The sequence below is a fragment of the Triturus cristatus genome, chromosome 2_2 (assembly GCF_964204655.1).
Source record: "Triturus cristatus chromosome 2_2, aTriCri1.1, whole genome shotgun sequence".
NCBI classification, from domain to species: domain Eukaryota; kingdom Metazoa; phylum Chordata; class Amphibia; order Caudata; family Salamandridae; genus Triturus; species Triturus cristatus.
The window spans coordinates 799,681,640-799,700,615 of record NC_140582.1 but is presented as its reverse complement, the minus strand read 5'-3'; the positions used below and the strand labels follow the sequence as shown (position 1 = coordinate 799,700,615).

The 18,976-nt window shown below is 44.9% G+C and overlaps 1 protein-coding gene across 1 annotated transcript in view; it reads right to left on the bottom strand.

Annotated features, from left to right (window-relative positions):
- CHIC2 (cysteine rich hydrophobic domain 2) overlaps nt 1-18,976 on the bottom strand; it is a 196,876-nt gene that overhangs the window by 94,501 nt on the left and 83,399 nt on the right. The window contains exon 3 of the mRNA XM_085642094.1: nt 5,002-5,157. Coding sequence (XP_085498220.1) covers nt 5,002-5,157 — 156 coding nt within the window. The remainder of the gene's footprint in view (nt 1-5,001; nt 5,158-18,976) is intronic.

The following is an 18,976-nucleotide window of genomic DNA, read 5'->3' as shown; positions in this document are numbered from 1 at the left end:
TGCAAACAACACCAGTGACGGGTGGCAGTTGAGGGTTTTGGGAGGTGAGCGGACAGCCTCTTCTAAAGGTTGTGGCATTGCAGGGTCAGCAAGGCCCCAGGAGTCAGGCACAGCATGAAGTGTAGCAGCGGCTCATCATGTATGGTTGCCTAGCTCATCTCCATCTGGGCCCACAGCTGCAGACAGCTGGCACAGTAGCCCATCAGGACCCTGCTTTCGTATGAGCTCCACTGCAACTGGCCTGCTGCAAAGACTGGCGTATTGCAGAAATATTTCTTAAGGGATTCGGGTGGTGCTTAATCATCAACTGGAGTAACAGGTCTTCATTCAGACACTATAAACTACAGCAGTAAATGACACAGTGGAATGACTTGAATCTTAAAGAGATGGATTTCACAAAGACAACATCAACCAGTACTTAAATACTAAGATGAAACTGGTTACCAGTCTTTGGAGTAGTCATATGCGCTTGACCATGGTGATGAGGTACCGTAGAAAACTGGCACCCCCTCATTAGTAATGGTGGCCACTGGCTTAACGTAAATCAGCTTGGTTGTTTACCCAGACTTATCTTGGAGGTAGCCTTGGAATCTACTGGAGATAGCCAGAATTGTCCCTGGATTGGTAAGAAGTATAGCCTTGTGTGCCTCGATACCCTCACGGTGATTAGCCACACTTTACAAATTCAGATTGATTGACCTGTGGCTGTACCGGTCTCAGGTATTCATGAAATTCACCACCTGCAGCGAGTGGTCACATGTGCACAGTTTACAGACACAGAAGGGGCAGGATTTCAGTAATGGGAACATCTACAAACCTTGTAAACCAAGGTTATGTCAGAAACAGGTTGCTGAAAACCGTGGTTACAGTAGGGAATATAATTAAGCTGCTACTGTACTTTTAATTCAGTGTCAAAGAGCTTTTCTGGCCAAACTGTACAATTACCTTTATTTTATTGGTTGTTTTATAGATGACTAAAGTGACTATATATGAAAATCGAATATTAGTAAAATGTATTTATTTGAATTGGGAATATTCTGACAATGGTTGTTAAGGTCAACAAAAATAGTTGGTGTAAACCAAGACTTCGATTGAGTAAGGCATAACATCACTAACTGGAACATGACAGGCAATCTCGTAAATTGAAAACGGAAAACAAGGTTGCAACCTGCGCTAATTTCCAATTCCATGCAAAGCTAGGAGGAGATGCTTGGCTATTATTTTTTTTTAGAGCATTTAAAATGTATGATGATTATCTTTCCTCCTTGATATGCAACGATAGTTTGGTTAATAGTTTGGGAATAAACAGCCACCAAAACACAATCCGGTGCATCTCTGCTAAATTGGGGACCTAGGCGGAGTGCAGCAGGCAACTCGGGTGAAGTCTTTGGAGAACCTTCCTCAAGCAGGCAGGCCCCTTATCACCGACATGGCCTGTGTGGGATTACCAGCCAATAGAAAATTTCATCAGCTATGAAATCCAGTGCAATTTGGATTAGAAGGAAATACCATTTACATAGTGCACTTCCACATAAACCTGTGTGCTTCAAATAGACACCAGACAAGTAGAAGATCAACACTTATGTTTGATTATTGAGAGCACAGACAAAATAATAACTGCTGAAGTAAAAATATCGGCGGCGGTTATGGGCCAGGACCTGCGCACGAATGTCTGTTTCAGTAGCAGAGACTGAAGGCTGTGAAACTCTCCAATGTTTTTATGTTCAAAATCAATAAAATGGTTTTAAAAACCCGGGTTCTCCAAGATGCTGGTTTAAAAGGAACATATATGGAATGATGAAGAGATGAATTTTCAGCACTTTTAAATTGGGGAGACTGGATTTTACTGTAGAAGCATGACCAAAAATGGTTGGTGGGGGGGGGGGGGGGGGGAAGAGTGATAGAGATATGTAGGGGTACACTCTTTTGCCAGACTGATAATTCAAACTTTGTCTCAATAAATTTTATGAAGCAATATAGCCAGTGTCCGAGAGGTACATCAGCTCATGCTAGGAAATAAAACTCCTCAAGGAATGGAAATAAACATTACATATTGGAGGGGGCAGTTGAAATCCAGGAGGGACCCGACAGGTAACTTCTAACCAAGGCAGTCGGAAGAAATGTTTAAAGTTCAGTATCCTCTATTGTGCACATGCTGGCAGCGCATTGATCAGAAACTAAATCAATCATGAACTCAACACGTACAAAATAATTATGAACTAAGCACAAAACAAATCTTGCTAAAAATCATTCTCGTTTCTATTCTATTCCCAGAACTGAAATTGATTATATTCATGTCCAGTAAAGTTTTCTCTTTGGTGGCGCTTGAAAGTCTTCTTTTGTGGCGGCTGTCCTCATTATCTCTTCACTTCAACTGCCTAGCTCAGCATTGTATCTCTTTGACTATTGGCAGACAATTAACATCAGAGTTAACTCTTGCCATGCTTCCATGTGGAATAAGTTGTAAAGGCACTTTGATTTCAGGTCCGAGGTGGTCCAAATCCAAAAACCCAAATAACGAATAACAGGCAGAAACATCAATACATTTATATTGTAACAAACAAAGTCTCATACTGCCATAAAATTAAACTACTGTACAGTGTACAGATTACTCTCCACCTCTACACAGATTAAACAATCGTGGCATTAATTAATTCCCCAAAGATATGCCAGACTCTGCTAATCCAAATCAAGGGCAAATTGCTCACCCCAATAAAACAAAGAAACAGCAACGTTCTTTGGCACCCACATCCATATAGACAACACAATAGAAAGATTAAAGGCAGGATGAGACATATTTTAGTTTTTAAACTTAACCAACATTAGCACTTATTAGGTAGGAATTTCAGAGAAAGTAATCTTTACTAACTAACTAAAAACAAACAACTGGTCGCAGAAATCCCAGAATGGTACATGTCAGTGGCAGCCTATTGACATCATGTACTCTTCAATTCCAATCAGCAAAACAGGTTTGGTCACTTGCTTGTGGGAGGCAAGTTTGCTGCCAAAAATTTAACGGAAGGGCAAGGAGTGGAAACCTTATACACAAGGTTTGGGATCCCGGATGGGGACCCTAGGAGGGTAGAGAGGTCCTCAATTAAGAGGATGGAAGGGATAAGTCCTCCCTGACATATGTTAAAAAAAAACAAAAAGTATTCTCCCTGAAATAAGACTGGTTCCTTCGGAAACAGAGAAGAGATTAAGGGGTGGTTGTTACGCCAAAAGGCACCACACCCACGACTGTGGGTGGGAAAGGAAAAAGACCCTTTTTCTTTTAATAACCCTCACTCACTCTAGTAGTGACATGTTTCATCATTGGGTTCACCCCAACTCCTAAAGGTCGGGGGGGGGCTCAACCATATTTCAGAGCGCACTTATGAAGATAGAGTGTATGGGGATGTAACTTTAAAGATGAAATTCCTCCCCACTCCAAAAGTATCCTTTATTAGCGGGGTGGGAGGGAGTGTTTAAAATAGTAAATAGGACTACAGGATGCAATGGTCCCATGACCCTAGAACACCAACATGTTTCAGCGCTTACCTAATGGCCTATTTGAGGTCCTGGGCTTTCATAAGGGTGGGTAGCAAAGAAGCCACTTCCCCCGAAGACGCGAGTAACGTGTGTTTGCAATTTGCATGTGGAAGAAATTAAAGACAGGCGTATACTTGTCGCAACTATAGAGGGAATTACCTGTAAGAAAGAATATGGTACAGACGTCCAGGCTGTAGTATATGTTATCATGCCAATAGTCGGTGGACCATTGCATTGACACACCGCAGTGCAATCCCCAAGCAATATAAGTGCCAATTAACCATATTCTCAACCTCAGCCCATAATATAGGTACAACCATAAGTGCCTATTTTGAGGAGTATGGTATGCAGACATGTTGCCCTTTGATCCTCAGAACCTTGATCTCACTTTCCAATCTGCCATTAAAAGGGTAGGGGTCCTCTTTGATCTCCTCTTCCTTACTTTCTTCGTTCTTATCTTTCTTGCCTATTAACCTTTATTATTCTGCTGGTTTCTGACCCTGTCAGTAGACACATCGTATTACCACTAAATCCATTAGGCAAGGGCATATTTGCTTTTTCTTGAGATGAAAAAAACATAGGTTCCTACCTGAAATCGATAATCACCAATACCGAAATATATAAAGGTGATGCATCTAGACTGCAAATATAATTTAAAACAGGTTGTCAAGGTCTGAGAGAAAATGATAAAATACAGAACCAAAAGAGCTGCTTGGCTGGATCAGTCCCAGCAGTCCTAACGTACTGTTTAGCCAAATATTTTACAAATAAAAGACCAAGTTTGATCTCTACAGAAAAAGCAGAACGGAAAACAAAGTGTAAACATCAAAAGCTCGAGGTAGCATGTGAGAAAGTCATAACAGAAAAAAGAGAAGTATAGTAAACGGCAAGGATGGCTTGAATTTTCAAACACACCCAGTGTAGTATATTTGACTTCTACTATTGAAAATGTAGTCACAAGCATGCTATATTTCTTTCCACCTGCAATACAGTATATTCTATTAGCTTTTGAAAACAGAAAATATTACACTGGAGACGTACACATCACTTGAAGTACTTTTACAAATCATTACTAAAGTAAATTGATATTTTACATGTAAATTCAACTCTTAATTTTCAAATGGGATAAAGTTTACAATGACTAATTAACATTCCATTTTGTCACAACAACATTTGTAATAAAAACAGTGTTGCTAACATTTTGGGAACGTTCAGTATTTTCTTTGTCTCCAATTTCAAAAGTTCATCATAACAATAGATCATACTAGAAAAGTAAAATGTGTATGTCATTTAGTTAATGAGAATATTTATGTAAGTGTTGTAGTTGACTTTCTGGCAATCAGAAAACTATTGCAGATCTCCAAGTTATTTGCAGTACACATGGACTATGCAAGAAACAAAGCCCTGAAATTAGGTTTCTAAACCTCCATGCACAGATCATAAAGAAATAACAAGAACAGGTCAACTTACTCTCTTACTGAGACAAACGACAGGCCACATACTGCAACCTAATGTACAGCAGCAACACAGACAGCCACAGAGAAGCCACCGAACATTTACTGGAAGGCTTTTCTTTACACAACTATTTACTCTGTTTATGCTGGCTTTGAACTCTTCTGGTGCAACCTGAGAATAAAAACAGTAACCAAAATTAGGTCCACACCATGTGCAGTTTATACCAGATCATTCCAGTCCAAATATTAAAAAAAAGATTATTAAAAAACCATGACAAACATGTAAACAGATTTTAAATTTGAAATGAGTACACATTTATTAAAGCCAATTCTAAAACGCTTCAGGCCCTCCATTGTTTTCCACATGTCAGCATTCAAGTTGAAGTAACGTTAAAAAAACATTGCAATAATTTGTTTCACTAGAAGAGGCAGATTATAATCAACTGGGCAGACCATGGTTCTTTTGAATAGACACTGCGGCGAAATAATTAGACACGTGTATGTCTTTTACATTTTTATTTATTATTTATATAGCTAGCATTTGTCTGCAGGTATCTTGCCGCTAGGAAATCTAAAAGTAACACAAAAAAAGAGTGGCGGGTGTGGGTTGGGAGGGGGGTCAGTTAAACAATAAAACTATAAGGCTCCTACAGAACTGTTACAAATCCGAGAGGCACTGCAGACCTACTGAAACAATATTCCATAGCTCTACAGGATCTACCACTGCATCCGGACAGCTTAAAACAAGATACCACAAAAATGTTGATCTTCTGATATGAGACACCTTTATGATATGATGTAGAGAACTAATAGGTTAGACAAATACCCGAACCCAGTTCTGTTAAAATTGCCAGATACTTGAACTAAATGCATCTATTGACTAGCAGCCGGTGCAGATCCTGCCATGGTGCCAGGATATGATTATTATTATTATTATTATTTATAAATTTATAAAGCGCCTGGTGACCCGGAGGCATCCCCGCGCTATATAGCTATGATAACCCAAGAGGAGGAAGGACCGGAAGATTATTTGGGGAATAGGAAAGTTTTTAGTTTTTTCCGGAAGAGAGCGTGGCAGGGTTCCAGACGCAAATGGCGAGGCAGTGCGTTCCAGCCTGAGGAGGCTTTGACCGAAAAGCGACGGCCACCGGTCCGAACCTTCTTAAATTTAGGGACGATGGCCAAATGCTCGTCGTCCGAGCGCAGTGCCCTAGGGGCTTTGTAGGGGGCGACAAGGTCTTTCAGGGCGGCAGGGCCGGCACCATTGATGAGTTTGTGACTGGTGCACATTGCCTTAAACTCAACTCGTTGGCGGACAGGGAGCCAGTGCAGGGCCTTGAGGGCTGATTTGGCAGAGGCTCTGGGGGGGAGGTCCATTATAACCCGTGCCGCAGCGTTTTGTGCCCGTTGGAGTTTGGCTAAGGTAGACTCCGGTGCACCGAGGTAGACGGCGTTGCTGTAGTCGAGTCTGGCTAGGATGAGCCCTTGAACCAGCAGTTTCCTGGATATAGGAGGAAGGAGAGGGAGAATTTTACGGGTTGACCGCAGAAGGCCAAAGCATGATCCAGCGGTCTTGGTTGCCTGGGTCTTCATGGTGAGGCTAGGTTCCAGCCAAACGCCTAGCGTTTTGACTTCTGACTTTGGAGTGGGTATCTCACCAAAGGTGTCCGGCCACACCGAGGCGGGGATTGATGACCATTTGTTGCCCAAGAGCATAATTTCGGTTTTAGAACCGTTCAATTTTAGGGAAGATTCGCACATCCAGGAATAGATGTCTTGGAGGCAGTTCCGCAGGCTGTCTGGGTGTTTGTCCAGCTGGGAGAGGGAGACGACAAGTTGGGTGTCGTCAGCATAGTTGACAATTTTGATCCCATAGGGGGTCACGACGTCTTCCAGAGGGGCCATGTAGACATTAAACAGGGTGGGACTAAGCGAGGACCCCTGCGGGACTCCACATGTGAGTGGAAGGGGGTCTGAGCGAGAGTTGCCGTCCCACACCTGAAATGAACGGCCTGATAGGAAGGAGTTAATCCAGGCGTGTGCTGAGCCCACAATTCCTGCCCTGGCCAGGCGATGTAGAAGGACACGGTGATCCACCGTGTCAAAGGCGGCACTGAGGTCCAGGAGGATCACTGCCACTGATCCTCCTGAATCCAGAATGCGCCTTGATTCCTCAATGACGGAGAGGAGGGCTGTGTCCGTGCCCTGGCCGGGCCTAAAGCCAGTTTGAGATGGGCGCAGGATTTTGTTGGTCTCAAGGAATTGGGAGAGTTGGGAATTAACTAGTTTCTCCGCCATCTTGCTGATGCAGGGAAGGAGTGATATGGGTCTATAGTTAGACATATCGTCAGGATTCAGATGGGGTTTCTTTAGCAGGGCTTTGACAACCGCATTTTTCCAATTGGGCGGCACTGTGCCTTGGCGCAAGGAGATGTTAATGAGATCCCTGATGGTGGAAGCTATGCTGGGGACGGCAGCTTTTAATAGTCTGGCCGGGGCTGGGTCAAGAGGGGAGCCGCTTTTCATTTTGGCTAACGTGGCGGAGACCTCAATGAGGGAGGTTGCTCTAAAGGAGGACAGCCGCGGGCTGTTGATACAGACCTCAGTATCAGTGGAGATGTGGGGGGTGATACTGGGGAGAGAGTCCAATATTCGCGAGATTTTAGAGTCGAAGAAGGAGGCAAAGTCATTACTTCTGTCTGGGGGGGCATGGGAAACGGTAGGTGCTGATGGAATGTTGAGGAGTTCTTTGACAATCAGGTACGCTTCTTTTGTGGAATTGGTGGCGTTTTGTATTCTGTTGTCATAGAATCCTGCCTTAGCAAGTTTGAGAGCTGATTTGTAGCGTCTAACTGCACTATTGTAGAGGTCTTTGTTACTGTGGAGCCAGTCCTTTCTCCACTGCCTCTCGGCCTTTTTGCACTCTTTGCGTAGATCCCTGAGGTCAGGAGTGTACCAGGGGGCCTGGCCTTTTATCCTGTTTTTGATCTCCCGATTTTTTATGGGGATAAAATTATCGAGAGTGGAGGATATCCAGTCTCTGACTTGGGAGTCGGCGGTGGAGGGGTCCTCAGAAAGACTGGGAGTCGAAGCGTCCAGGGCTGTGGACCAATCCTCCACCGAGAGTCTGGCCCACGCTCTATCTCTGGTGAAGGTGGGGGGTTTTTGAGGCTTTTTGAAAGCTCCAGGGAGATGGGTCGTGACTAGAAAGTGGTCCGTCCACGGGAGGGGTTGGGAGTTGATGAAAAGGAGGGAAGGGATGTTGGAAAACACCGGGTCGAGAAGGTGCCCTTTCGTGTGAGTTGGTTCAGAGTTGGCGAGAAGCAGACCCAAGGCCGCTAGGTCGTCAATAAAGTCGGTTGCCCCAGTGTCAAGGGGATCCTCGAGATGGATGTTAAGGTCGCCTGTTATAAGGAAGTTAGGTGACAGGTGTGCCGCGGAGGAAACGGTTTCCAGGAGGGCGGCTGTGAAGGGGCCAAAGTGGCCGGGCGGCCGATACACTAGAAGGCCTGACAGGGAGTTCGTCGAAGACAGCTGAATCGTGAAGAGGCAGCTCTCTGAGTCTTGGATCGCGCAGTCTTTGGATCGACAGATAAAGTGGTCCCTGTGGATAATGGCTAATCCACCTCCTCTACCTAGGGGACGGGGTTGAGACATGATGAGGAAGCCCGGGGGGAGAGCTAGGACGACGTCAGCGTTGGAGTGCTCCGTAATCCAGGTTTCTGTGAGGAAAAGTATGTCCAATTTAAGGTCGACAATAAGATGGTTGATAAGCAGGGCATGTTTGGGAAGTGATCTGCAGTTAAGGGTCGAGATTTTAAGGACAGGGGGAGGGGCGGGGGGCTTTGGAAGAGAGAGGTTGCCTGGTTTGCATTTGTCACAGCGGCAAAAAGGGACAGTGGGGTCGTGTAGTGCCAGACATGAGCTGTTTTTAGTGGGTCTAAGGCTGAGGAGCTCTCTGCGGGAATAGCTTACCTTAAAGGCGGCTGAGACAGGCATGTAGTCTGGCCCTAGGCCCGGTCGTGCGCGGACGGGCGCAGACGGGCTTGCCTTAGGCGCGCCTTCGGCGCGCACTCGTCGCGCCCGCTGCGCTCGTCCGCTGCGCTTCCGGTGGGGGCTCATGCTATGTGGCGGAGGAGGGGAGGGGTTAAAGGGGGCGTGGCTTCGCTAGTGGGCGTGTCCTGGCAACAGGCCAATCACGTCGCGGCAGCTGGAAGACCTTGTCCACGTCAGCAAGCAATCAGCTGAGTGGCGAGGGATCAACAGAATCGGCGATTTTAAAAGCAATTCACAGTAGTTGATTGATGATTGAAGCGCTTAAGTCAATAGACCAGTCTAGCTACCAGGTTCTGATTTTTTTAAGTTTATGAACAGCCTTCGCAGGGTAGCCTAGGTTACTTGAAAATTCTAGTAGCCTAAATATGGGAGTAAACATGCTTCGGCTACTGTGGAGTGTATGGAATGGAGCAGAAAAGAAAGTGGTTTATATAGCGGTTTAAGTTGAAAAAAAAATTGCAAGCCAAATCTCGTTCACTTGACTCAAAGATAAGCCCAGGATCAAAAGTAACACCTAGATTTTGAAAGTACTGATAGAGTGGGAAAGTGTCTCAACACAATAAGACTAGTGGTCAGCAGATCAATAGGAATATTGGTCTTGTACGAGTCCAGTGTCTGTCAACTGTAGAATATCCACCAACCTACAGAGACACTCGCTCACATGACTAATGGTATTAGTAGATGACTTCCTAAATCTGAGACTGAGACGAGCATCATCAGCATAGGAAAATGTCAGGCAGTCGAAGGACTACACCAATTCCTCTTGAAGTTCGACATTCACGTCAAATAAGAATGGGAGCATGTGCACATCCCTGTGAAATACCGCCATAGTATATCTGAATAAAGGCAGAGCGACCTCCTGAGATCTTTTGCACACAAAAAAGAACACCACCATACAAATGCTGACCGAGCCAGTCTTGCTGCCCTGAGCCGGTTTAAGATCATGAAGTAAATAAACAAAGACAGGACAAGGAGGTCCACAGGAAGTAAGTAAAGAATTGTTTGGGAAAGCAAAGGTGGAGGAAATACTCAAAAAATAAATCCTGATCCTTTATTCTCCTTCCATTGTCAGATGAGCAAATACACATGGCCAAAGGTTTAAATACAGGTGGATCCGCTCAGCATTTCAGCGGTCGATGACATAAGTACCATGGGTTGGGTGACAATCAACATCTGTTATTTCTGCGCCAAGAGACCCTAGGGTGAACATGCGCTTTACAAATACACATTAGGTTATACTTGCTCAAGCGAAAAGCCACTTAGCAACTGAAAGTTCAATTTTTCTACACCCCCTTTTTACCCACCCTGGAAAAATGTCTACTCCTGCCCATGCCATGACCAAATGTCCAACATTTTCCAATGAGTTAAGAGATTGGAGAGGAGCTGGTGAATTCATTTCAATGTGCAAGCTAGAGGGAGTGCACAGACTCGCAGGGTATTCAGACCCTGCAAATACCGCTTCCCACGCACTTCCAGACAATGTATGTACATTTGCAAAAATAAGAGAAAAAAAAAAATCAAAGCATTGCTAGAGTTCAAACACGAATATATTATGAGCAGAATCAAAGGGACTTATTAGACATCTGATATAATGAGAATGCTGCCATAATTTGTCACTTCACTGCATGGTACCAAAAGGGACAAGTGGATTTTTTACAGTACAAGTAGATTTTTGAAGCACTGTGCTCCTTGGGAAATTTGATATTTAATAAAATTCCACACTGCTGTATCTAACGAGGAAGTGGTGCATGTGTATTTTACTTATCTGCCAAATAACAGCCATTTTAGTTTTGTTTTTTAGCATTAAATGTGTTTTTTTCCTCCTCCTACGTTTTATGGGGTATGGATTCCTTTTTTTATTTGGACAGTGTAATTTATTGTAGTTTATTAAAAAAAGTCTTGATTTTTTCCCCATACATGGGCAAGCAGATGGTGGTCTCACTTATCCCCACTACTCTGGATAAGAAATGGGCAGAAGGGTATGGGCCACTGGGTCTGGTATTGGCCAGTTGCCTAGGACCATCTGTCAAAGAGTACTATAGGCACTCAAGCGCAAAATATTTATGCAACTGGTGTTAAAAAATTTGATGATTTTATCACATGAGCAGATTAGACAAGAGGGAAATATACCAGACTGAGGTCTGGTATGCAATGTAGCAGAATAAACAGGTTAATTACTTCATTCCAAACCAGGAAGATACCTTTCTAGGAGCATTGTGAAGTCTACTATGATTGAAAAGACGGGGTGTTGTGGGAGAGATGAAGCCAACTGAGGGATGACAAGATGAGAGGGAAGGCATAACAGGCAAGGTATTAAAGGAAACTGAATATGCATACACAAGGCAGGACAGTTGGAAAGGGTGTTGCTATGTAGACAGAGGCTATGAAGAAGGGACTGAAGAATATGATCCAAGGGAATTATGCCAGAATATGGAATGTGATGTAGATTTTGAAGCGTAAGGAAGGATTGCGGAGGTGTGAAGGTGAAGAAGGGTATTTACGTGCCCTTTAGGGAGGGGGCGGTCTGATGTTGTAGGTAGGATGTAAATGGATGAAGGCAATTTAAAAGTCAACAATCGTACGCTGGAAGAAGGCAGAAGTAGTCATGAGAAATTTGAAGATGGTAAAGGTACTGCGACAAAATAAGGGAGGATAGTGTAGGGGTCACCTGCCAGGTTTTTTATGATATGTGCAGGTGGGCTGAGATAGAAGCAAGTACAAAGTTGAGAGAAAGTGTGAATGTGTACACAAATTGGCTGTTTGTGGCACTGCAATATAGCTAATGGCTGTAGGAAGACATGAGAACAGTGGCTTATTGTTACATGCGTGAGGCACATGGTTGAGAGGGCTGATCAGAAGGTGAGAGTGGGGACAAGTGTGTGCATGAGAGTATAAATACGGGGTTTCAAGAGTAGGTGCTAGCCAGCAGGTAGAATCACTTGGTACACCTCAAGGTGGCAGACGCACCACTATGCGGCCAAACGTAATTACCACTGTTTCAGTTTGTGGTGCCTTGGTGGGGGAGCGGGGTGGGAATGCAGAACCTGTTCGACTGCAAGACATGGATCCCACTTTCCTGACCAGACATATTAGTTCAAGCCAGTAAAAAAAACACCTGGGAGTTCAATTTAACGACTAACCGGTGCTGAATCATCAAATCAACTAAGTGATCACCTGAGTCCAAGCCAAAATAATACGCCTATTCTTACTATTCATAACTAACAGAAGGCTTTGATTATTGCAACTTTTATGGTGGACTCAGGGGTACCCATTTACATATATCAGGAATTCAATAATCAGAATCAAAGACAGAGAGGCAGATTACTGACTGCCAAGAGATCAGAATACCTAATCATCCTTATCCAGATTGGAGCAATTAAGATCAAATGTGCCTGATCTTCCAGCACATTGAACTTGAAGGCTTACTGGTAGGAACCACTCACAAACAAGTGTGTGGCATATACTTATTTACACTTCCTGTTCTGGGCTTAGGTGAAAATATTAAAACATGATCCTGATTTGGAAAGGGTAATAGCCATCACTTCAGATTTAAGTTCTCATTAGTGGTTTCTAAGAGGCAACTCGGAGCATCCATTTCCATATTGAGGGAGCCTGTAAGGTATGACTGCACAACTGGGAAATTATGCTGTTGGATGAGCCCCACAGTCACAGTAAAATCCTCTTCCCAAAAAAGGGTCCATGATTCCACACCCCTTGTGTGTTGATATAATAGATGGTTTTGATGTTGGGAGGAACATGAATGATACTCTCTAAAATGGAGGGATGAGGACCTTCATGGCATGATAGATCGCCTACAGCTTCAGCAGCTTCCAGTGGACAAAATACCCTGGAATGTGATGTCGCTTCAATAGGCATCCCAGCCCAACAAGGAACCTTAAGTGACCACAGTAGCCTGCACCTGCAGAGGACTAAAGGAACAATCTACCAACAGAGTGGATGAACAGACCAACCAGTGCAGATCTGGGAGGCCAAATTAAGAAATCAGAACACAAGCCAAAAGATTATTTTGGTGCCACTGCTGTCTCCGGGACTAATTAAAGACTCTCATTCACTATTTGGCAAGTCACATCAACAGGATGTACAAGGCCAGCAGACATAGCAGACTTAGGACTTGCCGAAGCTGGATCCATGTAGGAGTCACAAACATCAGAATCATATCCGGAGTAACGGCAATCCTCTAAAGAGGAGGAAAAGCCTTCAAGTAGTTCATGTCCAGTACCAAACCAATTAAGGTCAGCTTCTGTGTGGGTGTAAGATGTTGGTAAACATAGCAAAGCGTAAGTTGTTGAAAAGGATCATTGAGCACTGAAGATGTTCTGGATTAGTGCTGTAGACTCCGCTTTCATAAGCCATTCATCCAAGTACATAAATAAATGGATTCCCGACCTCCTCAGTGAAGCTGCTACAGCTGCCAGCACTTTCATGAAAACATGCTGCGGTTAGCAGTCCAAATGGCAAGCCCCTGAACTGACAGTGCTGGGACCACCAAAGTTAATCTCAAACAACGTCTGTGAGCAGGGCCGGATGGCAGATAGAAAGAGGCACCCTAAAGACCCACAGATGTCAGCTAGTAACCCCTATTGCGAGCAGGACCTGCCTCAGGGAGAGCCTCTTGAACTTGCCCTGCTGATAGGACAGGTACATGATGCAACGGTCAAGGATGGATCTCAGACCTACGAGTTTCATGGAGAGCATCCAATTCTTTTAAAAAAAAGTCACCAACTCTGTTGCTCCTATGTTCAGCAAGGCATGAACTTCTGCCTCCAAAATGAAGGAATTCAAAAGAGAGCACAATCTAGTTGAAGGTGGGCAGTCCTGAGAAGAGACAGAAATTGAAGTGTCTAGCCTTTCAGAATCAGCTGGAAGACCCAGCAATTTGCCGTGATGATATGATATTTGTTGGTTTATAAAGCGCCTGAATCAACACCCAAGGGGTATCTCCACGCTAATGAACGACTTTCGTTGGCCAGAGAAGGGGAACAGATTAAAACAATGCAGCCTTAAGGGGCCTACAGAACTGCAGGCGATCAGAGCACTACCGCAGATGGATAGGTAATTGGTTCCAAAAGGTAGGGGCTAGATGGGAGAAGGCTTTACCTCCCCGCTGAGATTGGAACCACGAGTAGAGATTTGGTCCCTGAGCGCAACACCCTGAGTGGCAGATATTTTGTGAATTTTTCTGCCAGATAACTGGGACCTTTGCCGTTCTGAGATTTGTGCACAATGCAACAGATCTTGAATCCGATCTGCTTCCGCACTGGGAGCCAATGCAATCGCTGCAAGAGGGGTAGGGAGAGGGTAAGGAGGGGGGCATTTGAGACCAGTCGAACTTCAGAATTAATCTGTTCAGTGACGCTTCGTTAGCTGAAATCAGCAGAGCATTGCAATAATCCAGGTGACTTAACACTAGTGCCTGGATAAGGGTTTGCCGAGTGGTCAAAGGGAGAAAGGGGAATACCCTTCTAAGGTGCTTAGCACATGGAAGCAAGCGCTGACTGTGGTTGCAGCATATTCCTTCAATATTAGTTTCTGGTCCAGGCGGACGCCTAAGTTTATGACCGCAGTCTTGGGTGCCGGTGTGGAGCCCAGCTCCGCAGGCTACCAGCTCGGGGACCATCTCATAGATGCGCCATCAAACAGCATAATTTCCTGTTTTTACCGCATTGAGCTGGAGAAAATTATACCTCATCCAGCTAGCAATGGTGTTCATACCTTCTGAGAAGATGGACTGAGCATTGGGATAATTTTTTATCGAAGGAGAGTATGAGCCGAGTATCATCAGCATATGAGATGGGCATGAAACCTAAGTTCCGGAGTAATCCTGCCAAGGGCACAACATAGATGGGACTGAGACAGGATCCCTAGAGTACTCATTTTGTCAGTTCAATGGTCTCAGAGCGGAAAGGGCCTAGAGCAATTTTATTGCATAAAGCTTAAGCAGGAGCTTCCTCATTGTTACATGCCTTTGGATGTGAGAATCTGATAGTTCTAGGGGCATTCCCAGCCTGCTCTAGCTGCAATGCGATATAGGCTTTGCGGGCATTTTTAAAATATTTTTCTGATATTTAGTCAGAGAAGTTTTATAGTTTGCGTTATCTAGCACTTTGTGGGAAAGGCGTCAGCGCTGTTCCAATTTTTTGCAGTGAATGTTTTCTGTCTTGAGGTTGGGGGAAAACCATGCTGTCTGAGTACGCCTAGCTGAGCTAGTGCATTACTTCAAAGGGGCCAAAAGGTCAATGGCAGTTTTTATAGTAGAGTTGTAGCGGGCTAGGCCGTCCTCTATATTCTCAGCGTCAAGGATCCAAGAGGTAGGAGTTAAAATCCTGAAAGTGGTCAGGAGTGATTTTGTGCCACTGTCTGCGCCAGCTCAAGGGGGCTGAAGAAGGAGCGTTGTGTATCCTGGGGCCCCTAATTTGGAACTCTATAAGTGAATGGTTGGTCCATTTGAGAGGGCAGGTGGCTCCGTAAAGCAGATTAGAAGAGTTGGTCAAAATGAGATCTAACGTGTGTCCCGTTGAGTGAGTGGGGCCATCGTTGATCTTATTTAAATCTAATGTGATTAAATCTGTTAGGAGCTACAAAGCATCCTGATTCGAGGTGACTTTGCTGTGAACATTAAAGTCACCCAAGAGAAGGAATTTTTTTGTAAAAATAACATGTGAGGTCATGAATTCCATTAGTTGAAGTGAGAAGTCTCGGAGGGGGCCGGGAGGATGGTAAACCAGGGCTCCTTTTCGGCTGTGTTGCGGGTGCAGGTCAATTTTGAAAAGTAGCACTTTAATACTGTTGTTACTTAATTGCTCCAGTATTGTTACTTTAATGAAATCCTTCTGAATTTAAGCTATACACCCCTACCTTAATTAGTCTGTCTAGCCTTAGGATGCAATATCCCTCTGGTAGTGCCATTGCTAGGGCTGGGGTGGAGCTGGGTTTTAGCCAAGTTTCAGTCAGGAAACCAATGTTGGGGAGTTTGGAAGATAGAAGGTCCCAGATTTCAACTGTGTGTTTAGGCGGCGATCTCACATTGCTAAGTAGGCAATTCCAGTTTTGGTTTCCCAAATGATTCTGAGGAGAGGGGTCTATCATTGCTTGGGGGCTGTGCTGTCTGTTACTATTATCAGGTATCGCCTTATCTGAAGGGTGCCGTGTCAATTGCAAGCTCTGAAATCTACAGGACCTACATGCAAAGGGCCCCTCCAGTGTCGCAGGGGTACAAGGAGTAGCCTTTGCCAGATAGAGGCATTTAATTAGGCTACTTTGTTTGGAGTTTCTGGTTAGTGTAGGCGCATATAACCTTTGGGCAGGTTCCTGACGTAAAACATGCAGAGAACCTGGCTCCTGGCAACGACCGGGCGCAGACGGGCTTGCCTTAGGTGCCTTCGTTCCGTTCCCCCAGAAGTTCAAAGGTCTCTCAACTGGTGTAAATAAAATAAGAAAACCTGCCTAGTCCTCGCCCCATATCAGTAAGATGGTGTCTTGAGAGACAGGGGGAGTGAAAGAGGTTGAGGCAGCAGCTTCAGTCAAAAACAAGCATTGGCATAGCCAATAGGTCTCACTTTTGGGACCTTATAAGTATTTAGTTATGCAGCACAATATCCTTGGTGCAAAAACATTAACTGTTGCATGGTTAAACACTTATAAGGTCCCAAAAGCGAGACCTATTGGCTCTGCCAATGCTTGTTGTGCATGAAAATAGTGCTAGGTGAGTGTGTGTACGAAACAGCAAAAGAGCTGCAGCTTAAAGAATGCGTCCATCCTCTGTACAGCATGCTGGTACCAGTGTGTTTCACACCACTAAAGGTAGGCAAGTGAAAAGGCATTAAAAAGGCAACTCACAGCCAATATTCCCTACATCCTTTATGCAGTGCCGTATCCCTACAGATCAGCATAATTCTGAAGTTGCTCGAATGTTGCATTATTAAAGAATCAATGTGCAAAACATCAAGTGTTGCCTCCGGGTACTGGCTTCAAAACCAGAAGGGTGGCGGCTGGCTGGCTGTCAAGAAATATTGATGAAGAGTTCATGTTGCTGAATGACCACCTTTTGTCACCGTTACTGTTGTTCCTTTTATGTATGCCGTGCCGCTCCATTCAAGCTTACGCACTCGGAAGTCAGCCTGTGAAATGTTACTGTTTCACAAGCGAAGTTACACTGTAAGGGATTAAACTGATGGCAAAACAGCAACTGCCTGCTATAGCTATCGATACCTTGAAACTTCTCACAAGGGAGGGGTAAAGGGTAACTGGGAAGAGCTGGTTACACATTTATATGCCAGAGGACGCCGCTCAAACCCGTCCTGCCCAGGATTTCCAAACAAAGGCTATAATTACGAAAGCTTTGGGGGCTTCTTAAATATTTGGACATCATCTGGCAATTCCACTTTAAAAACGAGAGGTAGTAGGTGAAACTTAAGATGCAGTGTTACTCTCACAGTCTATGTTCCCAAAAGGGACTGTGTGTTGGCGTAATTTGTTGCTCGCTCTCGATGGCTTTGTGCTGGGGTGTAGAGGGTTAAAGCGTGCTCTGACACCGAAGTCTGGCCGGAGCATACAATACTAAAAGATAAGGTGGCCATAAAGCGTGCAACGTAAGCAAACAGTAACATGAGCTGAGTCCATGGAACCAATGAAAACAGGAACAAGCACCAGAAAATGCAACTGTATGAGGCGGCATTGGCTTAGTCGGAAGGGAATTGCTCCTTGAAGAATTCATATCAGATGCTTCTGAAGCTAAGAATAACAAGCTAACGAGGAGGGAGGGGGAAAGGGGAGGGAGGAGAGGGGAGGTGGGAGAAGGGAGGGGGGAGAAGGGAGGGGGTAGTTAGAGCAGACAGCAAGGGGGTGGAGGAGCATGATTCACGCGCTGGAAGGCTTAATGAGCCATGACAGAAAGGCAGATGGCGGCAGCGCGCGTGCACGCTCACATGCACGCAAGCTTTAGGCCACCAAAAGCCTGTGGCAGCACTTTGAAAACCCATACACTAAATGTCTCGCAGAGCAGCGCATGCGCTGCCTCAGCGAGACCTAAAAAAATTGGCGGGCCTGGATCTACTGTTACTGCTGGCTATGGCATATGCTAGATCCACCCATGCCCCGAAAGGAGCATTACATCTGGTGGGATGTTTAGATCAGCTGCGGAGGCGGTCAGTGTAGAGACAGCTGTAAGCACCTCTTTATAGGATCAGTGAGACGGATGGTCAGTTTTGTTAATTCTCAATTGGCTTGGACGCATCGCATCAGGAGTCCTGTAGCGGTAGCCGTGAGAAAAACTGTCAAAAGCAAAGACTCTTGGACACTCAGTCTGAAGGGGTTGTGTGAAAGCATTTTGGTTTAATTTTGTTTAGGTGTAAGGGCCACTAGACTCTCCTGTGAAGGTTATGACAACAATAACTTTGGATAATACACAGCAAGCCTGTGCAGTCTACTGATTTGTCTACGAACTGCTGGGCCCAAGAAGGGCTTCTCCCAGGCAGCCAGTACGTGCTCCATTAGAGACATATTGAAAGGCAGCATACAGCTCTGAAGCAGTAGAGAAGGGCTGCATGATTTCCATTAAAATGTTAAATTTGGACTAAGCAAAACACAAGGTCAGCAACAATGCTTCTGCTGCTTTTTGAAGTTTCCAAAGTGAACGGGTTGGGGATCACCAAAATCGGTAACTATCCCCGGAAAACCCGGCCATCCACACCTTGCCGCAGCACTACACTGAAGTACTGCAAGCCGCGATTCTGAACATTCAAGCCTGAGAAATTTTGGCTTACCTGCATCGGAGATCGCGATGGGAAGGTCGCGGCATTCGCCCTGACATCGACCGTCTGGATCGCTTCCTGTGGAGACACCGCAGCGCCTTGGCGTTTAGTGGTGCCCCGGTGTTGAGTTGAGCTGCAGTGACATCCTCAGCTGGACGGACTGAA